General features: G+C 46.7%; 1 protein-coding gene across 1 annotated transcript in view; it reads left to right on the forward strand.

Annotated features, from left to right (window-relative positions):
• The window catches only part of ZC3H15 (zinc finger CCCH-type containing 15), a 605,333-nt gene that overhangs the window by 302,605 nt on the left and 284,452 nt on the right, over window positions 1–18,276 (forward strand). Inside the window, exon 4 of the mRNA XM_069615782.1 lies at window positions 6,641–6,793. Coding sequence (XP_069471883.1) covers window positions 6,641–6,793 — 153 coding nt within the window. The remainder of the gene's footprint in view (window positions 1–6,640; window positions 6,794–18,276) is intronic.

The raw sequence follows: 18,276 nt of genomic DNA on the forward strand, positions 1-18,276 counted from the left end.
GGCGATTCATGTTGCACCTACGTACCTCCTAATGATGCAGGAAATGGGTCCCATACCAACATAAGAGGGGCCCTGCATGTTCTCGGTACTCGTATACAAACTGGCATACAAGAGACTGATTGGTTTGACAACCTTTTTTCTTGGGCACCATCCTGGATGCGGGTTGTCGTGAAGATATTTGTTCCTGTGATCGTGTTCGTATTGTTAATATTCTGCACCTGCCAGCTGGGACTTCGGTGCTATGCCTAGCAGCGCAATGATGATGGTCTCAATTGGGGTACAAGAGGCACCTTGCAGTACAAAAAAAAGATGGTCAACCCAAATAAACCATACATGGTTGCGATAGAGCAATGTCTTCCCCTGACCTCCCCCAGGTACCACCACAGTTCGCCCACCTGACCCCAAGAACTACACAGCACACTGGGTGGATTTAGCAGGGGATGGAGGATGTATATACATGACATGTACATGTACCCCTGAGCAATATGCACAGGCAGGGGAAAGTTTACAGTGTATGGAAGGCATGGGTACCAAAGGAAGGGTCTCCTCCATACTTGGAAGCTGAAAGATTGGAAAGGGAAATGTTATGCTATTAGCACTTATACCGTGCACGTTCACCCGAGAGCCATCAACTCTAGACAAAAAGCTCAGTTTTTAATAGGCGTCAAAAAAGCAGGTGATTCTCGGTCAGCCTGAGTTGAAGGGGGGGGGCTGTACATAGTTGACTTGCAGCTACCGAGAAGTGCCAGCCCCCCTTTAGCTGAAGGTGAAATTTGTGGACCTGAACAAAGTGATCATTACCAGATTGCAGGGATCGGCAAGGAACAGAAGGTTGAATCTTGTCCCAAAGGAAATCAGCCCCCACCTGATGGTAAGTCTGATGGACAAGGCAGAGGGATTTAAAGGGTATTCTTTGATTAACCGGGAGCCAGTGTAGACAATGCAGTACTGGGCTGATATGAGAGCCATAAGGTGTATCTGTGGCTACCCAGGCGGCCAGATTTTGTAGCAGCTGAAGACCATGAATTGGGCCCACAGGTTGGGCCAGATTTAGAGCATTACAATAGTCTAGCCTGCTAGAAATAAGTGAGGCGATTACCACAGGACGAAGTGAAGGATGGAGTTATAAGGGCAAGACCTTCTGAAGAACCCTCCATACAAAATGCCAGCTTTACCAAACTTCACCAACCTGCGGGCCATAGACCGAGATGCCGCGAAAAATAGACCCCCAGTCTTCACAACTGTCCCAGGAAACTCACCCAGTAAGGAAGGCCAGAAAGCATAGGACCAAGAACAGAGTTTAGAGGAGGTACCCACCACAAGAACCTCTGTCTTGTTCCCGTTCCGCTTCAGCCAGTTGGCGCTCATCTAACTCCCAATGGATGAGTCACACAGACGAGACAACACCACTCCCCTGTCTAGATATAATCGGACCAGGATCTGGGTGTCCGCATATGAGTAGCATCTGAAACCGAAGGAGCGAATGAGGCCAATGAGTGGCTGGATATAGATGTTAAATAACATCTGGGACAGGGTGGAGCCCTGGGAGTCCCGACAAGAAGCATACAGAGAGTAAAGAAACGGAGAAAGAGAGACTGATTGGCCCTGATCAGTCTTGGCCCTGATCAGTCAAGGAGGTGAACCATGCCAGGAAAAGACCTAGGAGGCCGATGGAGGCTGATCGAGCAAAATCAGGGCCCCTACACCCCTGCCATCAACCAGCCTGGCCGTATCGTCCATCACTGAGATTAGAACACTCTTGGTGCCCCTCCCGGGACGGAAACCAGACTGAAAGGGGAGTACAGAGGAATTTCCACAGAAAAGCAGATAGAAGTTGTGAGATGTGATTAAAGTAGTTTAATAAAAAAAGGTAGCAATGAAATAGGACAAAAGTTAGAAAGAACAAAGGCATCCAGGGACTGCTTCTTCAGGAGAGGGGATCACAATAGCTTGTTTAAGTTATTTAGGAATGATTCCCGAACAGGAGAGGTTGATAGTCACCAGAGGGGTGATTGCAGGCATAGGATCCCTTAAAACAAAGGGATAGGGGCCAATGGCGCATCTGAATTTAAACAGGTGATGGCAGCCAATACGACCTCCTCTGTGAACACCGGAAAGGTAGACTAGCTTGTGGTAGCAGACAAAGGGGTGGCATCAATCAGAAAGCCTGCATCAGCTTGACAAAGCTGTATAAGGTGACAAATGTTTTCACTTTTAGAATGGAAAAAAGTGGCTAAAGCATCACACTCTGACTGGTAAGCAGGCACAGCGGGCAAAAAACAAGCCGTAGATTAAAAACGATTCGAGCTCCTTAGCTCGATGCAGTGCTGTTTCTATCTGTGAGGTGAAAAAACGCTGTTTGGCCATTTAAATAGCCAGAAGATAACTTTTGGACAGGGAGACAAAGATCAATTTATCCCCTCTGCAGTAAGAACGCGATTTGCGTTCAACCTCACGCAACCACAGTTTAGCCAAGCAAAGTTCGGCAGAGAACCAAGGTTGGGATGGGCAGCTGCGTAGCTGTGCCAATTTAATAGGCGCCAGTTAGAAGGGTGTGAGACAGGCTGGCCATTTCTGTGGGCACCTTGCCCGGACAGTTGGTCCTAACCACCGACGTCAGATGAGGTATGTTCGCATTGTGCCAGTTTCTCTTCACTACTGACCGTGCAGTTGGAATCGGGAGAGGGGATTCCAAGGGCACCAGGAATGGTACTAGAAGGTGATCTGACCAAGAGATAGGAATGAGGGGCAGAATTACCAAGTCAGGGATGGCAGAAAAGACCAAATCTAAAAGACCCCTGCGTTGGTGGGTAGGATGAACAACGTGTTGAATTAAGCCAATGTCCAGAACCGTCTCACAAAATTGGCCTAATGCTGAAGGCAATGGAGAGTTAAGCCTCAGATTAAAGTCACCCAAAACCACCAGGTTGGCATGCATTTGGTGAAATAACGGGTCAGAAGGATGAGGGGCCCACACAGGAGTTTAATGTAGTATTAACAAAAGAGGTAATGTTGGGAAGGGGGAGGGCGATCGCCCCAGGCTCTCCAGCGCTCTCGGACGCAGCAGAGGCCTGGAAATGTGCAGTAGGGACTCTGAGACCAGGGGGGGGAACTGGGGTTGTGGCAAGGGCCATAATGTTGGAGGATGGGCATGTTTTTGTTCTAGTGGTCACGGGGAACCAAGCGCCATATTAGATGGTAGCAGCCACATTGGAATCGAGGCCTAACTTCGCGCTGCAGCCAGGGCCGCAGGCCCGAGCCACATGCACAGAAATAAGTGCATGCATGCAGGAATAGGGTGTAGCTTGGGCACCGGTGAGAGGCCAGAGGTGCAGAGATTCATGGACCCTTCATTGTTTCATGTTGTCAGCATTTCGTATCCCAAAAGGAATGTGCCCTGGCATGAGGGGGTTGAGAGCTCTCTGTGAAAAGCGAGCCCATGAGAAGGGCACAAGCTTCCGACCTTCCCTATCCCAGCTGTAAGTAATAGCACCCAGATGCCCCATCCCAAGACCCCAGCATTCCAAGGCATCAGTCAGTCCCAGTCCACCATTCATGAAATTGCTGGACCCCCAATCGATTCAGAAAGTGGGGGCCAGTTGCCTTCACCATAGGTCACGTGATTTGTGCCAGGGGGGGCGTAAAACATAGCTAAAACGAGGGTGTGGAGCTTTGGATGGGCACCAACATGTCTGGATTTGAGTTAGTGTGTGATGCAATGGCCTCGAAGTATCCTCTTAGCCGTTGTCTGCAGTACCTGGTGCACATGATATGATATGGCATTTGTAACGCGCCTATACACAAGTGTTTCAAGGCGCGACGAGGCAGGGAGGAGGGAACAAGGGGAGACAGACAACGATCCTACTAGGCCTGGTGTCATTCAGATCGCGCAAGTGCATGGGTAGGGGGGACCGGAAAAGTGCAAGGGGGAAAGGGAGATGGGAAAGCGCAGTACAGGGTTAGTAATGAACAAGATAAATAATAAGGGCCAGCTGGTGGCAAGTGCAAGATAAGTGCAGACAAGTGCTGGGAAGGGGGGCTGCAGGGATACAGAGACAGTCCCGCAGTGCAGGGGTTGCCAGGAAGGCAGTGCAGGGGAGAGTGGCTGGGCCAAGGACCGAGATTGGTGAGTGGCCCAGTTGCTGATTCAGTACAGTTTCAGTGATTTAGCAGGGGAGAGGGAGAGAGAAAGCAGAAGCAAAGAGGAAGGTTTTGAGGGCCTTCCGGAACCGGAGACGGTTCTCCTCAAGTTTCAGGGAGGCAGGAAGGCTGTTCCAGAGGGAGGCCCCTGCAGCGGAGAGAGATCTCCCCCCAACTCGTTGCTTGGAGAAACGGCTGACCCTGAGGGAGTTGGAGGCGGAAGAGCAAAGTGCTCGAGAAGGAAGATATTTAGGAAGGGAGAGTTGAAGGTAATTTGGCCCCAGGCCCCAGAAGGCCTTGTGGACAATGCAGAGGGTTTTGAACGTAATCCTCGCAGCCACATGGAGCCAGTGTAGCGATTTCAGTCCTGGAGAGATACGGTCCCTGGGCTTGAGGCCAAGGACAAGTCTCGCAGTCCTGTTCTGGATGAGTTGCAGAGGGCGGAGAGTAGAGGCTGGCAGATTTAGATAGAGGCTGTTACAGTAGTCCAGCTTCGAGAGAACCAGGTTAGAGATGGAGCCCTCGTTTTTCTTTGCCTAATAACCAATTACGTGATGACGCACAAGGAGGAACCCACGTGGAAGACAGACAGAAGGGGCTGGGACCAATCGCCTGGCATCACCTATGGAGCAGGTAGCCTGTATATAGGGTCACACCAACCAGCCATTTGGATTTGTACGTTATGTAATTTATGCCACTGATGACACTGTGTGCCTTCATAAAGTGTTGCTCATACTGATTTTGCCATAACGTTCCGAGTACTTTGCTGGCGTATTACTATTTTTGTGAAATTAAAACTTTGTTCTTCTTGCAAGAGGTGTGCTGGGCCTTTTTCCTTAGTGGGTTGTATTTTTTTCTGGTGTGAGCGCGGAGTGGTTTTGTTATACTAGTTTCTCAGCCTTTGCTTTGCATCTTTGAGAGATCTGGTCCTTGATTTCCCTGACCGATTGGAAGCTTACCCAAACCATTTTAGAAACAATTCTCATTGCTCCTGAATTATTTTTCCCTGTTTTACTGGAATTTGCCTGCTCTTCTCCCCTTTCGTCATAGAGCTGTTTGTCTCCAAAGACTTGCATGCACTGACCGATTATGTGTATACATAAAATATGCTGCTGTAGCCCTTTCCGGGAAGCAGCATTCTTTTGACTGGCCCTTTTCCATTTTTGGAAAACTGATATTCTTTCACAGCATGTAGGTGAAATGAGTGGTATACCTCCAAAGACTAATCTCTTACATGGTCCATGACAGGGCGTTTAGGATAAAGACTGTATACCATTACAATCTAGAAGGACTTCGATTTTCCATGACCCATTTCCCAATAAAGCCATCTCATTCCTTGGAGAGATTTAGAAAATATATTTTGGCATTCACTCTCTAACTCTTGGAGCGCCCTCTGCTCCCGTCTATCTTCCCCCAACTTTGGCAGTTCACCTATTTTACATTAAAATTCCTTCACTCTGTTTTCCCTTCCCTTATCCCCATACTTTCTCTGCCCTGCTGGAGCCCAAGAATAGTAACCAACTTCATGGTCGTCCCTCCCTCTAAACCTCTTTAAGAGGTTTCAACTAGGACTATTACCTATCCTTTTGTGCTCACAGGGGCTCGAGGGGGTTGTGCCCATACTCCTTTTCCATCTCACTTGGGCATTAAAATCAGTCCTCATGGCACCAACAATGAACATTGGTAATACAATTCACACTGTATAACAGCAGCAACAGTCAGCTTTTCTCTTTTTTAGTTTCCTTCTATATACAGCTGTAGAGAACAGACTGGGAAACTGGCATAGTATTCCGGTCTCAAAGGTATGCCCCTCACTCATCAGCTTCCCCAGGCTGTTCCCAATGATAATCATGCATAAAACAGTAAGATGCATTTAGTTGGTTAGTTATACAGTCTACTTCCTAACGGAACATGCTACAGCCTTTAACCATGTTTTGCTTGTACAATTTGTTCCCCTTAACCAAGTAGTAAATTGATTAATCATGAGTCACCCTATTCACTGATAGCCAGGTAACAATTTCTGTTCAGACAAGAGTTAGCCTTGCCTTCAAGTGTGATGTCAAGCCAAGTCACAACTGGGCATGCCCATGTACCGAGCAGAGATCCACATCACAGCTGCGCAGCCTTCTGGTTTTCCCTGATTCTTGCCCGCCAGTGATGCTACCTTGCGGTCTTACTGAGTCATGAGTAAACATGGCTGCCGTGTTATCCTGCTTGGTACAGCTGCACGCTCAATGCTTATCAGAGAAGATAAAATATTGACCGCATCGACAAATGCTGTGGTATACTGTATACGTCCCGTGGAGCTTTGCTATGAATCTAATGTTTTTTAAAATCAGTTCTGGCTTTCATGCCAAGGTACAATTTGACTGTGCATCCAGAGTGATATTAACTTGTAGGTAGAAATGGAGAACTGGTCAAATATCTAATTCTTTTAAGTTATTCATTTTTGAGCTAATTATTTATTTTGAATTAATCTTTGTTCTATTTCTTTTTATAGGTGCAGATCCCAAATCCGTAGTCTGTGCCTTTTTTAAACAAGGGCAGTGCACTAAAGGAGACAAGTGCAAATTCTCCCATGACCTGACTTTAGAAAGGAAGTGCGAGAAGCGTAGTGTTTACATTGATGGCAGAGATGAAGATCTTGAAAAGGGTATGTTTTATTGCTTCCTTTTATGAAGTGTTTGACGATCACAAACTTTCTTACTTAGTATTGCTGTTAATGTATGCATTGTCATAACGCATTGTCATAACTTGAACCATTATTCCTAAACTAATGGTTTCTGGCATTTTCCTCTGACTGCATGTCTAGTAGCATGCTGTTTCATACAATTAAGTGGGTTGTTTTTTGGCAAAAATCCCATCCTCTCATGCAAAGAGATTTTAAAAACAATTCAAGCATTAGCCGTGTGGGTTTTCAGGAATGTTTAATTATGACATGCCCTGCAGGGTTCCAACTTGTCCAGCAATACAACCTACATCTGGAACACTGTGCTACTAGACTTCCTGTACCTTTAAGCTACCATTCCTAAAGCAGTCATTTTCTGGCTGTCTTCAAATGGTTGATGGAGCGATTGTGCTGAGAAAGTGGTGTCCAAAAAGGAAGTTCAGTACAGACGATCTTCCCCTCCGGCCATGTAGTAGGATTACTGAAAACCGTTTTCCTGACACTTCCGAGATCTTCCTTTGATTGTGGGGTTTTACTCGCTAGACCTATGCAGTGACTGCTGACCTTGTTGCCGCAGAAGCCATGTGCAAGCTACGAAGGGTAACCATTTCCTGAAAATGTCCCAGTTGCACAGATGTGTGCCATCCAGTGATCATAATGTCCTGAGAATAATCTGGTGGCGCAAGCCCAAAGGCGGCAGCAGTGTACGCACAACATTCCTGCAGGCATTGCCAGATTTCAAGACTATGTAGGTGAGACCTGGGGAGAGGAAGTTGGCAGAAAGCATTCACCACCTTGCTCTCAGATCTCTACATCTGGAAATAAAGGGAAGTTCTCAAAAAGGGAAACAAATGGGTTAAGTTGATGAGATGTGCACCCCAGAAGACAATTTTGTTTTATTACTTGTATTGCGCTCCAGTCCAGTAGGTATCAGGGAGCATTGCATAAGATCACTCACAGCTTCGTTACACATTATAATATTCACATACAAAATGCAGTTTAGTTACATACAGGTTACATACATACTTGTAGTTCAGTATACAAGCAGAAAGAAGGCACACAGAGCATGGAAATGACGTGGTGCATAGAGAGGAAGTATATAAAGATATGTACAGGAGACAGTAATCTGACTAGTAGCTCGAATTTTTACCTGAAGGTAGGCCAGTTAGTCTTGGGTGTCATAAGCTGACCTAGATGTCTGTGTCTTTGAGCCAGTTTATTATGCTCCGATGGAAATTTTGGTATGATTGATCTACCCTCAGTGGGGAGGGTAGAGAGTTCCACAATTGGGCTGCCTTGACCTGGAAGCTGCTACCTCCAACTCCAAATAACTTGAATTTAGAGACCAAGAGGCAATTTGTGTTAGAAGGTCTGGTAGTTCTTGTCACAGGTTTCGTGGTAATTCTTTGTCAGGTAGCCGGGTGCCGCATTGTTCAAGCATTTATATGTGAGGGAGGCGACTTTTAGCTTAATTTTATCAAATGTAGAGAGCCAGTTGTTAACTCTTCTCGTCTCAGATATGTTTTCTCCTTGCAATTTCCAGTGCTGCTCTAAGAGCATTGTTTTGCAGGAATTGGATTTTCTTAATAGTTTTTGTTAGCCCCTATGTACAATGCGTTGCAATAATCGAGCTTTGATAAGATGAGTGCTCTGGCAAGGGTGATGCAACTGTTATTAGACAGGAAGGATTTGCCTGCTCTAATCAGTTTGCAGGTATATGCCGTGGCCGAAGCCATGGCATTAACCTGTTTTTTGAAGGAGAGCGTAGAATCCAGGTAAAAATCCAGGGTTTTTACCCCCTTGGCGACAGTAATATTGTGGTCTATGTTAAAGGCCGAGTATTTGGGACTCCGTTTTTTTCGGGTAGATGACATGCCCACGTTGATGATCTGTCATGTCATCATTCAGGCATAGTCCATGGGTGGCCATCCATGCCTGAATGATGAGATATACTCTATTCACCAAGGCCAAATCCTTGTCTTAATCATCAGTAAGTGGTAGGAGGATCTGAGTATCATCTGCATAATTAGTGTGGGTGATACCCAGATGATCCAGATCATCGAAAAGGGGTTTAGTGGAGATATTATATAGGGTATGTGAGACACAAGATCCCTCAGGCACTCTGCAGGTGATGGTGTCAGCAGCTGCCACAGTTGAGAAGACTCTCATAGTCCGATTGCTTAGAAAAGATTGTATCCACGCTATGGCTTCTGTTGAGAAGTGCGCCGCAGAGTCCAGGTGGCTACATAAGATCCGGTGGTCGACCAGGTCAAATGCAGCCGATGAGTCCAAGAGAAGGGCTGATTTCCCTTTATCCCGAAGTTCATCAATCTGGGCCTTCAGTTCTATTAACGCGGTTTCTGTCCCGTGCTGAGGCCGAAAACCGGACTGCCTTTCTCCTAGTAGGGAGTTAGATTCCAGATGTTTTTGTATTTGGGAGTAGGCCATTTTGTCTGATTTTCAGATGAAATGGCACTGTAGTAATTGGTCGGTAGTTGGTCGGTATCAAAGAGACTAGGGTCTGTGTTTTTTCTTTTTTTTTGGTTTTTTTTTTTGGTTTTTTTTTCTGGGGGGAGTAGTGCTGGTTAATGAGTCTTTTTTCTTAGCAATTTTTACTTGTAGTGTTGTAACTTTATTGGCTAATGCTTGTTGTATGTTCGAACACCACAATGAAACACTCCCTTCATTGGTGGATACGCAAGACCAATGTGTTGAAGGGCTTTTTCCAGGCAGAGAACATGTTGACTAGGTATTATTTCAAGAGGAGGGCAGTGTCTTTCCAGAAAACCTCTGTTGGGATTAGGAGGCCTTAAAAACTGGATATCATGTTTAGTAACTATTCCCTGTAAACAAAATGTTGCCTGCAAAGCACACATTGGTTCCAAGCCATTTCAAGCGACACCTTTTGGGACTCCTCTGTTAACGACAAGTAACAATCAAACACCTAAAGTTTTTCACCTTTTTAAGGCCAGATCCAGTGTAACAATTGTTTGGTAACCTGGTCAGATTTCTTGATGCATTTACTCTTCTGGTTGGTCCAGAACCTGGGTAACTGACTCCAGCGTGATCATTGTAGCTCTATATTGGGATGCTGCCTCACTCTGCATACATCCTCCAAGCGCAGCAACCTCAGACTCAACTGACCATCATTTTTAGCCACCTACAGACTAAAGATATTATACAGCTGAATAAGTGGCAATGACCATAACAAGTGTACCCACTTGCGCACCCCATCTGATCCTTAAGCTCTCCTTCTGCCTTTTTTAAAAAGAAAGTAAAATGTGGTTTTATTTAATTTTGTTCATTGCAAGTCACATTACGTTAAAAAATAAAATACGAAGGTTACAGAACAAGATCAGAGCTTTTTAACACCATCTTTTCATACATCTTATACATACATGCGTCCTCGAGCTGCAACGGTTCAACATGACTTCCCCTTCACCCTCCCTCCTCCCCTCTTTAGGTCGAGCAAACATCCTAAGGGCTATTTCTGTGTGTCAATAGGTGGTCACAGTTTTATGGATGAGGGGATTTCCTGTTGGGCAAGTCTTCATTGCCTTCATTCACAACCCCTTAGATCATACCGATTGCGTTACAACCCTGAGTGAGTATCATTCAGTTTGGCTCTTTGGCTCGCCTGAAAAATGCTTATTTTTAAAGTCCATCCCTAGAGCCTCGCATTGTGAGGATCTTCCGCGGAGAGATGCTGTTATCATTTCCATTGTGCATATGTTGGAGGCTACATTGATCCATTCATTTTTACTCTGAACCGTTTTGGATTTCCATTTTGTTAGAAGTATGGCATGAGCAGCTAGCAATAACTGGGGGACCAGACCTTTAATCCTGTTCTATTCGTCTTTGGTTTTCTCAAGGCCAAATAATATAAGATGGGGGTCGGCAATCCTATGGATACCGTCTATATCTTTTATCCAGCCCAGGACCTCATCCCAAAATACTTTTATTCAGGAGCAACCCCACCACATATGCCAATAGTCGGCGATCTCCCCACATTCCTGCCAACATCTTGGGTTGGCCGTTTGGAACACTTTAGAAAGCCTGAGGGGGTCGAACTGCCATCTATGTAATAGTTTGATAGTGTGTAATTTGTATTGGCTTGATATGGATGTTTGCGATGCCGCTTTACACTTTCTTCCCCACATATCCGAGCTTATCTGTTCACCTAAATCTCTCTCCCATCCACCTCTCAACGTTTGTTGTCCCGTCCCCTGCTTCGATCAATTCTTTATACATTGCTGATATCAGGCCTGTCATCTCTGTCCTAGAGTCTAATAGTTTTTCAAAGGGGGTAAGGTATCATCAACTTGTTCTTCCATGCTGGTTTTGTTAAGATGCCTTTTTTATATGTATATATTGGGAGGTGGACAGTGGGCCTATCCCCAGGGCTTCAGTCAGTTCCGGGAGTGTGACTAAAGAGTCCTTGTTCTGTAGTTGCCCCACGCTCTCTAGGCCAGCCTCATACCATGTTTGGAATCTCTACGTTGGGGATGTGCTCGTTGATTCCCAGAGACCATAGGTGGTTCAGTGGGGATGCCCATGTGGAGATCTTATGCATCCATTTTCTCCAAATTCCCCATATGGTGCTCAGTATTGGGTGGTCTTTGAGTCTATTATGGAGCTTTTTCTTGGGGACCCAGAGCCACTCCGAAACCGTGGCTGGTGATAGTGATTGTCCATGTGGATCCATTGGGGGTCTTTGTGATTACGTAGGTGAGGGATTAGGACGCGTAGTTGGGTTGCTTCATAATATTTTCTTAGATCAGGGAGTCCTACCCTGCCTTTGGGAAGTGTTAGGGTGTCATATGAAATTCTCGCCTTCTTCCCCTGCTAAAGGAATTTCACAATGGCTTTCTTGGTCTCAGAGAAAAAAGTTTTGGTATCTAGATGGGCAGCATTTGAAAGGGGTACAAGAATCGGGGGAGACCAACCATTTTAATAGAATTAAGTCACCCTACCAGGAGATCGTCAGCTTGTTGCATCTACTTAGGTCAGCACAGAACTGTTGGAGGAGGGGGCGAGGAAGTTGGCTTCATTTAGATCAGACAGGTCTTTGGTGATCTGTATTCCCAAGTATTTCAGTTTAAAGTGTTCAATCTTGAGACCCAGTGGGAAGAACCTGTTTTCATTTTCCTCAATCAATCCCTGTAGAGGAAATAGAGTAGATTTAGTTTGTTTACCTTAAACCCGGAGAGTTAACCATAGTCTTCTAGTAGATGGAGGGTTCGGGGAATGGATGCCATGGGGGTTGGTTTTATGTAAGAGTAAATCGTCGGCGTAAAGGGCCACCTTGTATTCCATCTCTCCCAGCCGAATACCTTCTACCATGGGGTCAGCCCTCATTGTCTGTGCCAGGGGTTCTAGGGAGAGTGCAAAACGAATTGCGGAGAGGGCATCCCTGTCGGGTTCCGCATTCTAATTTGAACCATCTGGAGTATTCTCCATTCACAAATATGGATGCTTTGGGGGACGTGTATACCGCCCGTATTCCCTGTCTGAACCTTGGACCTATCCCCTCCTTACGTAGGACGGCTCTCAAAAATCCCCACTCTACTCTGTCGAAGGCTTTCTCTGCATCGATTGAAAGGAGGGCAGGATCATTGGGCATATTCTGGGATGTATGAATAAGGTGGAGGGTTTTGCACATTGTGTCCACTCCCTTTCGCCCCAGTATGAATCCAACCTGATCGGGGTGTATAAATTGGGGCATTAGTGTCTCTAATCTAGCGGGCAGAACTCTTGTGTACATTTTTTTGCGTCCAAGTTGAGTAGGGAGATGGGGCGGTATGATCCACATTTTTTGGGGTCCCTTCCGTCTTTGGGAATTACCGTGATCAATGCGCGGGTGAAGGAGTCTGGGGCTTTCCCTGTCTTTAATATCTCGTTCAAGAGCTCTGCCATGAATGGTGTTAGTTGTGCACTGAAGGATTTATAAAATCCAGCCGTGTAGCCATCTTCCCCCAGGGATTTGCCCAATGTTAACCTCTTTATTGCATCTTGGACTTCTTGTTTGGATATAGTGGATTCTAGCAGCTGAGTCCAGGCCTGCTATCTTGGGCATATTGATAGAGGATAGATAAGTCTCTGTATCTGATTGGTCAGGGTTTGTTTCCGAGGTGTATAGGGTCTCGTAGAAGTTAGCAAAGCATTCTGGGATGGTGGGGGGAGTGTCGGTTGGGTCGTTTTAGTTCTAATACTTTTTTTTTCGCTCAGCTCTCTGTTCTCCAAGTCTGGCGGCCAGTAATGTGTCAGCCTTGTCTCCTTTTTCCTAAAATTTCTGTTTCAGTAGTCGAAGCTTGCGCACTATCTACTCGTGTTCTAACCGTTTCGGTTCCTCCTTTTTCCTTTTTGCTTCATTAATTTTGTTGGGATCAATCCCTACATCCCTCCTAATATCCCCCTGTAACCGACAGATTTTGGTTCGGAGTCTGTGTTCAATAATCTTTCGCTCCCTCTTCTTGCAAGACCCTTCCCGTATTAAGATACCTCTCCAAGTGACTTTCCCCGCTTCCCTGACTACCTGCTTAGATACCTCCCCGGTATTGTTTATTTTGAGGTATTCGTTAATCTGTCTCCATTTCTGTCTTGAAGACTGCATCCTTCCAGAGACTCTCATTACATCGCCATTTTCCTCCCACGATTCGTAAATTCTCCCACCGGATATATGCGAATACCATGTCATGGTCTGACCATGAAATTGGGACTATCTCTGAGTGTGTTGTGGTGTCGGCGAGATCTTTTGATAGCTATATATAGTCGATTCAGGTAAATGTGTTGTGTGGGCTAGAGTAGAAGTTGTAGCCTCGATCATTTGAATGCATGTCTGTCCACACATCTCTCATTCCATATGTATCCATCATCTCCGCAAGTTCTGTAGGTCACCCCTAGTCTGGCCTTTCGTATTGGGATTACCAGGTTTCCAATCTTTGGCTGGGTCCGCCCACTGATTGAAGTCCCCACCTAGAATGATATGGCCTGAGGCCTCTAGCAATATTTTAGAGATCGTTTTGGCAAGAAATCTAGCCTGTCCTGTATTGGGGAAGTAGGTTGTGGCAATCGTGACATTCACTTTTCCAATACTTCCTGTTACCATTAGGGCGTGCCTTTCTAAATCGGACCAGGTCTTGGCCACCACAAATTCTGTACCACTTCTAATAAGGATTCCCACGCTTCCTTTCCTTAGTGGTCCTGACCCCCAGAACTCCATCCCCACACGTTTCCCGAGGATTTGCTGCCCCTCCCCCTTAGCGTATTTTGTCTCCTGTAGTAACCATCCATTTTGGGAGATAGCTTGCGTTCCATGAGCAGTAGTTTGCTCATTGAATTTCACACTATATTGTGTGTTTTGGACCAATGAAGATGCTGCCTCTACCCCATCCATTTGTCTGCTCTCCCTCCTCCCTTTCCTTTCCCAGTTGGTGGCGTTCGATCAAGCCCGGTTGATAGCACCGGTCCTGCATCGAGCCACCTGTGGGGGCCATTACTTCACGCCCCTTGACCTAATGTGAAAACCTCAATTGAGCCCCTCTTGTCCCCCTCAACCCCCCAGTGTTCATGTCGTGACGATACTGTAGTTTCTAACGTGGCTGCCTAATCGGGTCACATTCTATACAGTGGAATAGGTTCCGTCTTACCAAGTTCGAGAATGTTCAGTTGTCCCCCTCTGGGGAGACATGACCTCTACGGTACTTTATAGAGCATTTCACCCGCTTTCTCGTGGGGCCCTGAATGCGCCATCCTTGGTCTTCCCTTTTCGGCTCTTCTCGATTGCCTTCTTCGTCCCGGGGCCCAATTAGCTCAGAGATGCATGCCTTGATTTTCTTTTTCCGATCTCATTCTTATCTTCGTTCCCTCATATTCAAAGAAGAGGGAGAAGGGGTAGCCCCACCTGTATCGAACGTTCTTTTCTTTCAGCCGTTTTGTGAGAGGTCCGCACATCCGCCTGAGAGCCAATGTCATGGAGGATATGTCTTGATATATTGAAATTTGAGAACCTCCTAGAGTAATTGCCTCACTGCCCCTTGCTTTTTCGAGCACCCTGGCCTCGTCTTGAAAGCGATGAAATCGGGCGAGGACCGATCTTGGTGTACACCCGGGGGGACCCTGGCCCTGTAGATCCGTTCTGTTTTGGGTTCATCTATTGTGTTGTCCGTGACCAAGAGCTTAATGATGTCATGAAGTGTTTTCCTGAGGTCTCTTTCAGTTTCTCCTTCTCGTTCCGGAATCCCAAAAATGCGTAGATTGTTCAGTCTTTCCCGGTTGAAGTCCCCTTCTCGTTGCTCAAATTCTGTTATCCTCTGATCGAGCTGCGCTTCAAGAGAATCTTTGGAAGCCTGGTTGTTCTCCACTACGTCACGCCTTTCTTCCATGTTATCTAGTCGTTGTGTCATTTCTGTCTATTTTGCCTCCTATGTTGGCCCCCATATTCTTGATTTCTCCCAACAGGGCCACAATCTCCCCTTTCGTGGCCGCAGATTTGTTTTCTGTGGTATCTGTGGCTGCCATATTGGGGTCTCCAGTCCAAGTAGGTGTGGAGGTGTAAGCAAATGGGGCTAATTTTTGCCTCACGCTCATGTAGCCTTGGGGGGTTGCGTTGGGGGTGTGTGGTGGTCCCAATGAGGGCGAGTGGGACTGTACGTTTGGAGGTTTTGGTGTGATGGCACCGTGTCTCCCTAAGCGCTGAGGCGTTGAGCACTTAATTTCTTCCCCCTCGGAAACACAATAGTGTTGCTTTTGATGGGTATTCCGTTGTATATACAAATGCTCAGTGACAGGGATGGTTCATTAATGTCTCTTTAGCGTGTGGCGTAGTGTCCAGCTTTCCCGCACAGCCCTTTCCTCTTTAACCTTTTGTATGGTGTGTTGGCCCCTTTACCACTTACTCAGAGGAGTCGAACCGTGGGGTCAGGTTGCTTCAAACGTATAGGATGATGCCTTCAGAATAATTCCAGGAGCAGGTTGCGATGTTGGGGCTTTGCCGGGTCCACTCCTGTTGTATTTGTATCAGGATTTGAGTGTCTTTTGTTTGTCCACTTTGGGGAAGAAAGGAGGCAATGTTGCTTTTGGTCCCTGATGTGGACCCTCTCCTAGTTCTGTTCGGAGGATCGGGCCGGGTGGGAGTCGCTGTGCGGTATCTTCAATTCCCCCGCTGTGAGGGGGTGTTCAGCATGGTAGTCTCCAGGTGGTGGGTTTGGCTGAGGTCTGCTGGGGCTCCAAGATATGGTGCTATCGGGGCACACAGGTTTCCCCTCTCTTCATGCAATTGGGTTGAGGGCAGCGGTCATTGAATTCAGTATGGTTTACCTCTGCATGTATTTTGAGGGGCCCGATCCTCGTTCGAAATTATGAGGCTGCTAACCCCTTACTCGCCCCTCACTCTGCTCTTTGCCCACATTGATGGCGTTGCGCGATTGACTTTCTTATGCAGCCGTGGTGAGTTTAAATTCCCCTCCGTTCTATGCTGCGCATCAAGAAATAATGTGGGAGCGTTCGGGGTAGTTGCACATAAAGCTCAGCGGAGCCGTTGAGGTTTAATGGCAAGGAAGTCTCTATTTGCTTGACTCACCGCCTGATGCTGCTTTGGGCTCCTCGTCTGCCAGACTCGCAGCATGTTCCACGGGGATGTGCTCCATATCACTCGAGCTGCAGCGGGAATAGGGGAGTGCCTGGGGGCACAAGGGGCCTCACACGGGCCGTTGCTTCTGATCCTCTTCAGGTAGGGGGCCTCCAGCCACTCCCGCTGCACGGTTCCTCCCTGTGTTTCGCACAGCGGATCCCAGCGAAGCAGTGGGTGGCTGGGGCTGGCCTGGCAGTGGTCCTTCAGTGCAAGGAGCAGGTCGCGACCAACAGGATCGGGTGCCACGCAGCAGGAGACACCCACCTCTTCAGTCCGTTTGGTCATTGGAGTTTTCCCCAGTTCCTTTACTGCTCGTAGCTGTGTGCCAGTGTGTTGTTACTTGAGGAGCCATCTGCATCCGTCAGTGCACGTGTACCTGCGTAGTTTTGCGTTCACTTATCCGGGTCCAGCAGGCCATAGTAGTTTCTGATGATATTTTCAGGGGGGATGAGAGGGGGGGGGGGGGTTTCCCAGGCAGATTTTGTCCGGGATTCCTTCCACGGGGGAGGGGGAGTTATATTCCTACAGTAGTCACTCAATTTTCATCCACGGAGGGGTCCACAAGTGGGGGCTCAATCCACTTTATGGGGCCGTAGCCCTTGGTGGCAAGTTTCCTTCTGCCTTTTCCTTCCATTTCCGCACTTCGCTCTTCCAGTTGGCTTGTCCAATTGCATCTTTCATCCCTCAATCTCAGACTTCAGTTCCCTCTCTTCATCCGTAGTTAACCAGGTATAATTTCAATCCCAGAATAACTCTGTGGTAATATCCTCCTGTGCCTGCTAATGGTCCCAACTGTTTCTAAGAGGATAGTTTATTTTTCTGTGCGTCCATCTTGACACTCTTTGTCGCCTTCATTCCGTCAATGATTTCTACCTGCTATCCAAATTCCAGGATGCCCAGATCACAGCAGACTCGCCAATCCCTTTCGTCCATATGCCTTAAAGCATTTGGATATCCTCGTCTATTTTCCATCATCGTACATTACATTGAATGCTCTTGTCTCAATAGCCCATATCAGTTGCTACATTTTTTAAAGATATTCGCTGGATGTGTCCCTCACTCAAGCACAGCATGCAGTGGCAATGAGAATTTCAGCCTGTCAACTGTGACGCTTGTGCCATGTATGCCACGCTTATGCTTCCACCACGTAGGGTGTGCGTGCCAAAAAGGCATAGTGGGGATACTCTTTACATGCTCCTATCAAATGCCAAATACCAGTCACCACGGCTCTGATTCAGTAAAAAGAGCACAGCATTGTGACTGGTACGCATCCCTTATCCCTTACACTCCTCCTTAGTGCTCAAAATAAGATTTTCCACTCAAGTATTTGAAACTGGGTGTAACATTATTTTTTTAGGGCTTAAAAGGCCGATTCCCATTACCAATGTATTGGGAATTCTATTTTTGCTTATGTACAAATCTGTTTTTGAACTCTAACATTTCTTTCTATACCTGGTACTAGTACTTTGCACCTATTAGTCCATGCAAATTGAGATGCATTTTTACTTTGAAGTTCCTTTTCGGATCGGGCAGTAATATTGGAGCGCTTTCCTGTTTCACTGCCCTGCTGTTGCAGCTAGTCAGAGCACGGAACCAAAAATATAAATGGAGCTATGTGGAAACAGAGGGCAGGTTGTCTTTCTGGCTGGTGCACAGTTTATCTGTAGGACTGCTTGCATTATAGTTAACACAGGAGACTCCAAACAGATGCACTGTACTTATGAACACAGTCACTGGCCTGGAATTATCCTAGAATGCTACAAGTCCACACAAATAGTAAAAGTAGGGCATCATGTGAAGTTTGCTCATTATGCAAGGTTTACCATCGTACTCTTTC

The sequence above is a fragment of the Ambystoma mexicanum genome, chromosome 9 (genome assembly GCF_040938575.1).
Source record: "Ambystoma mexicanum isolate Mex_15411 chromosome 9, UKY_AmexF1_1, whole genome shotgun sequence".
NCBI lineage: Eukaryota > Metazoa > Chordata > Amphibia > Caudata > Ambystomatidae > Ambystoma > Ambystoma mexicanum.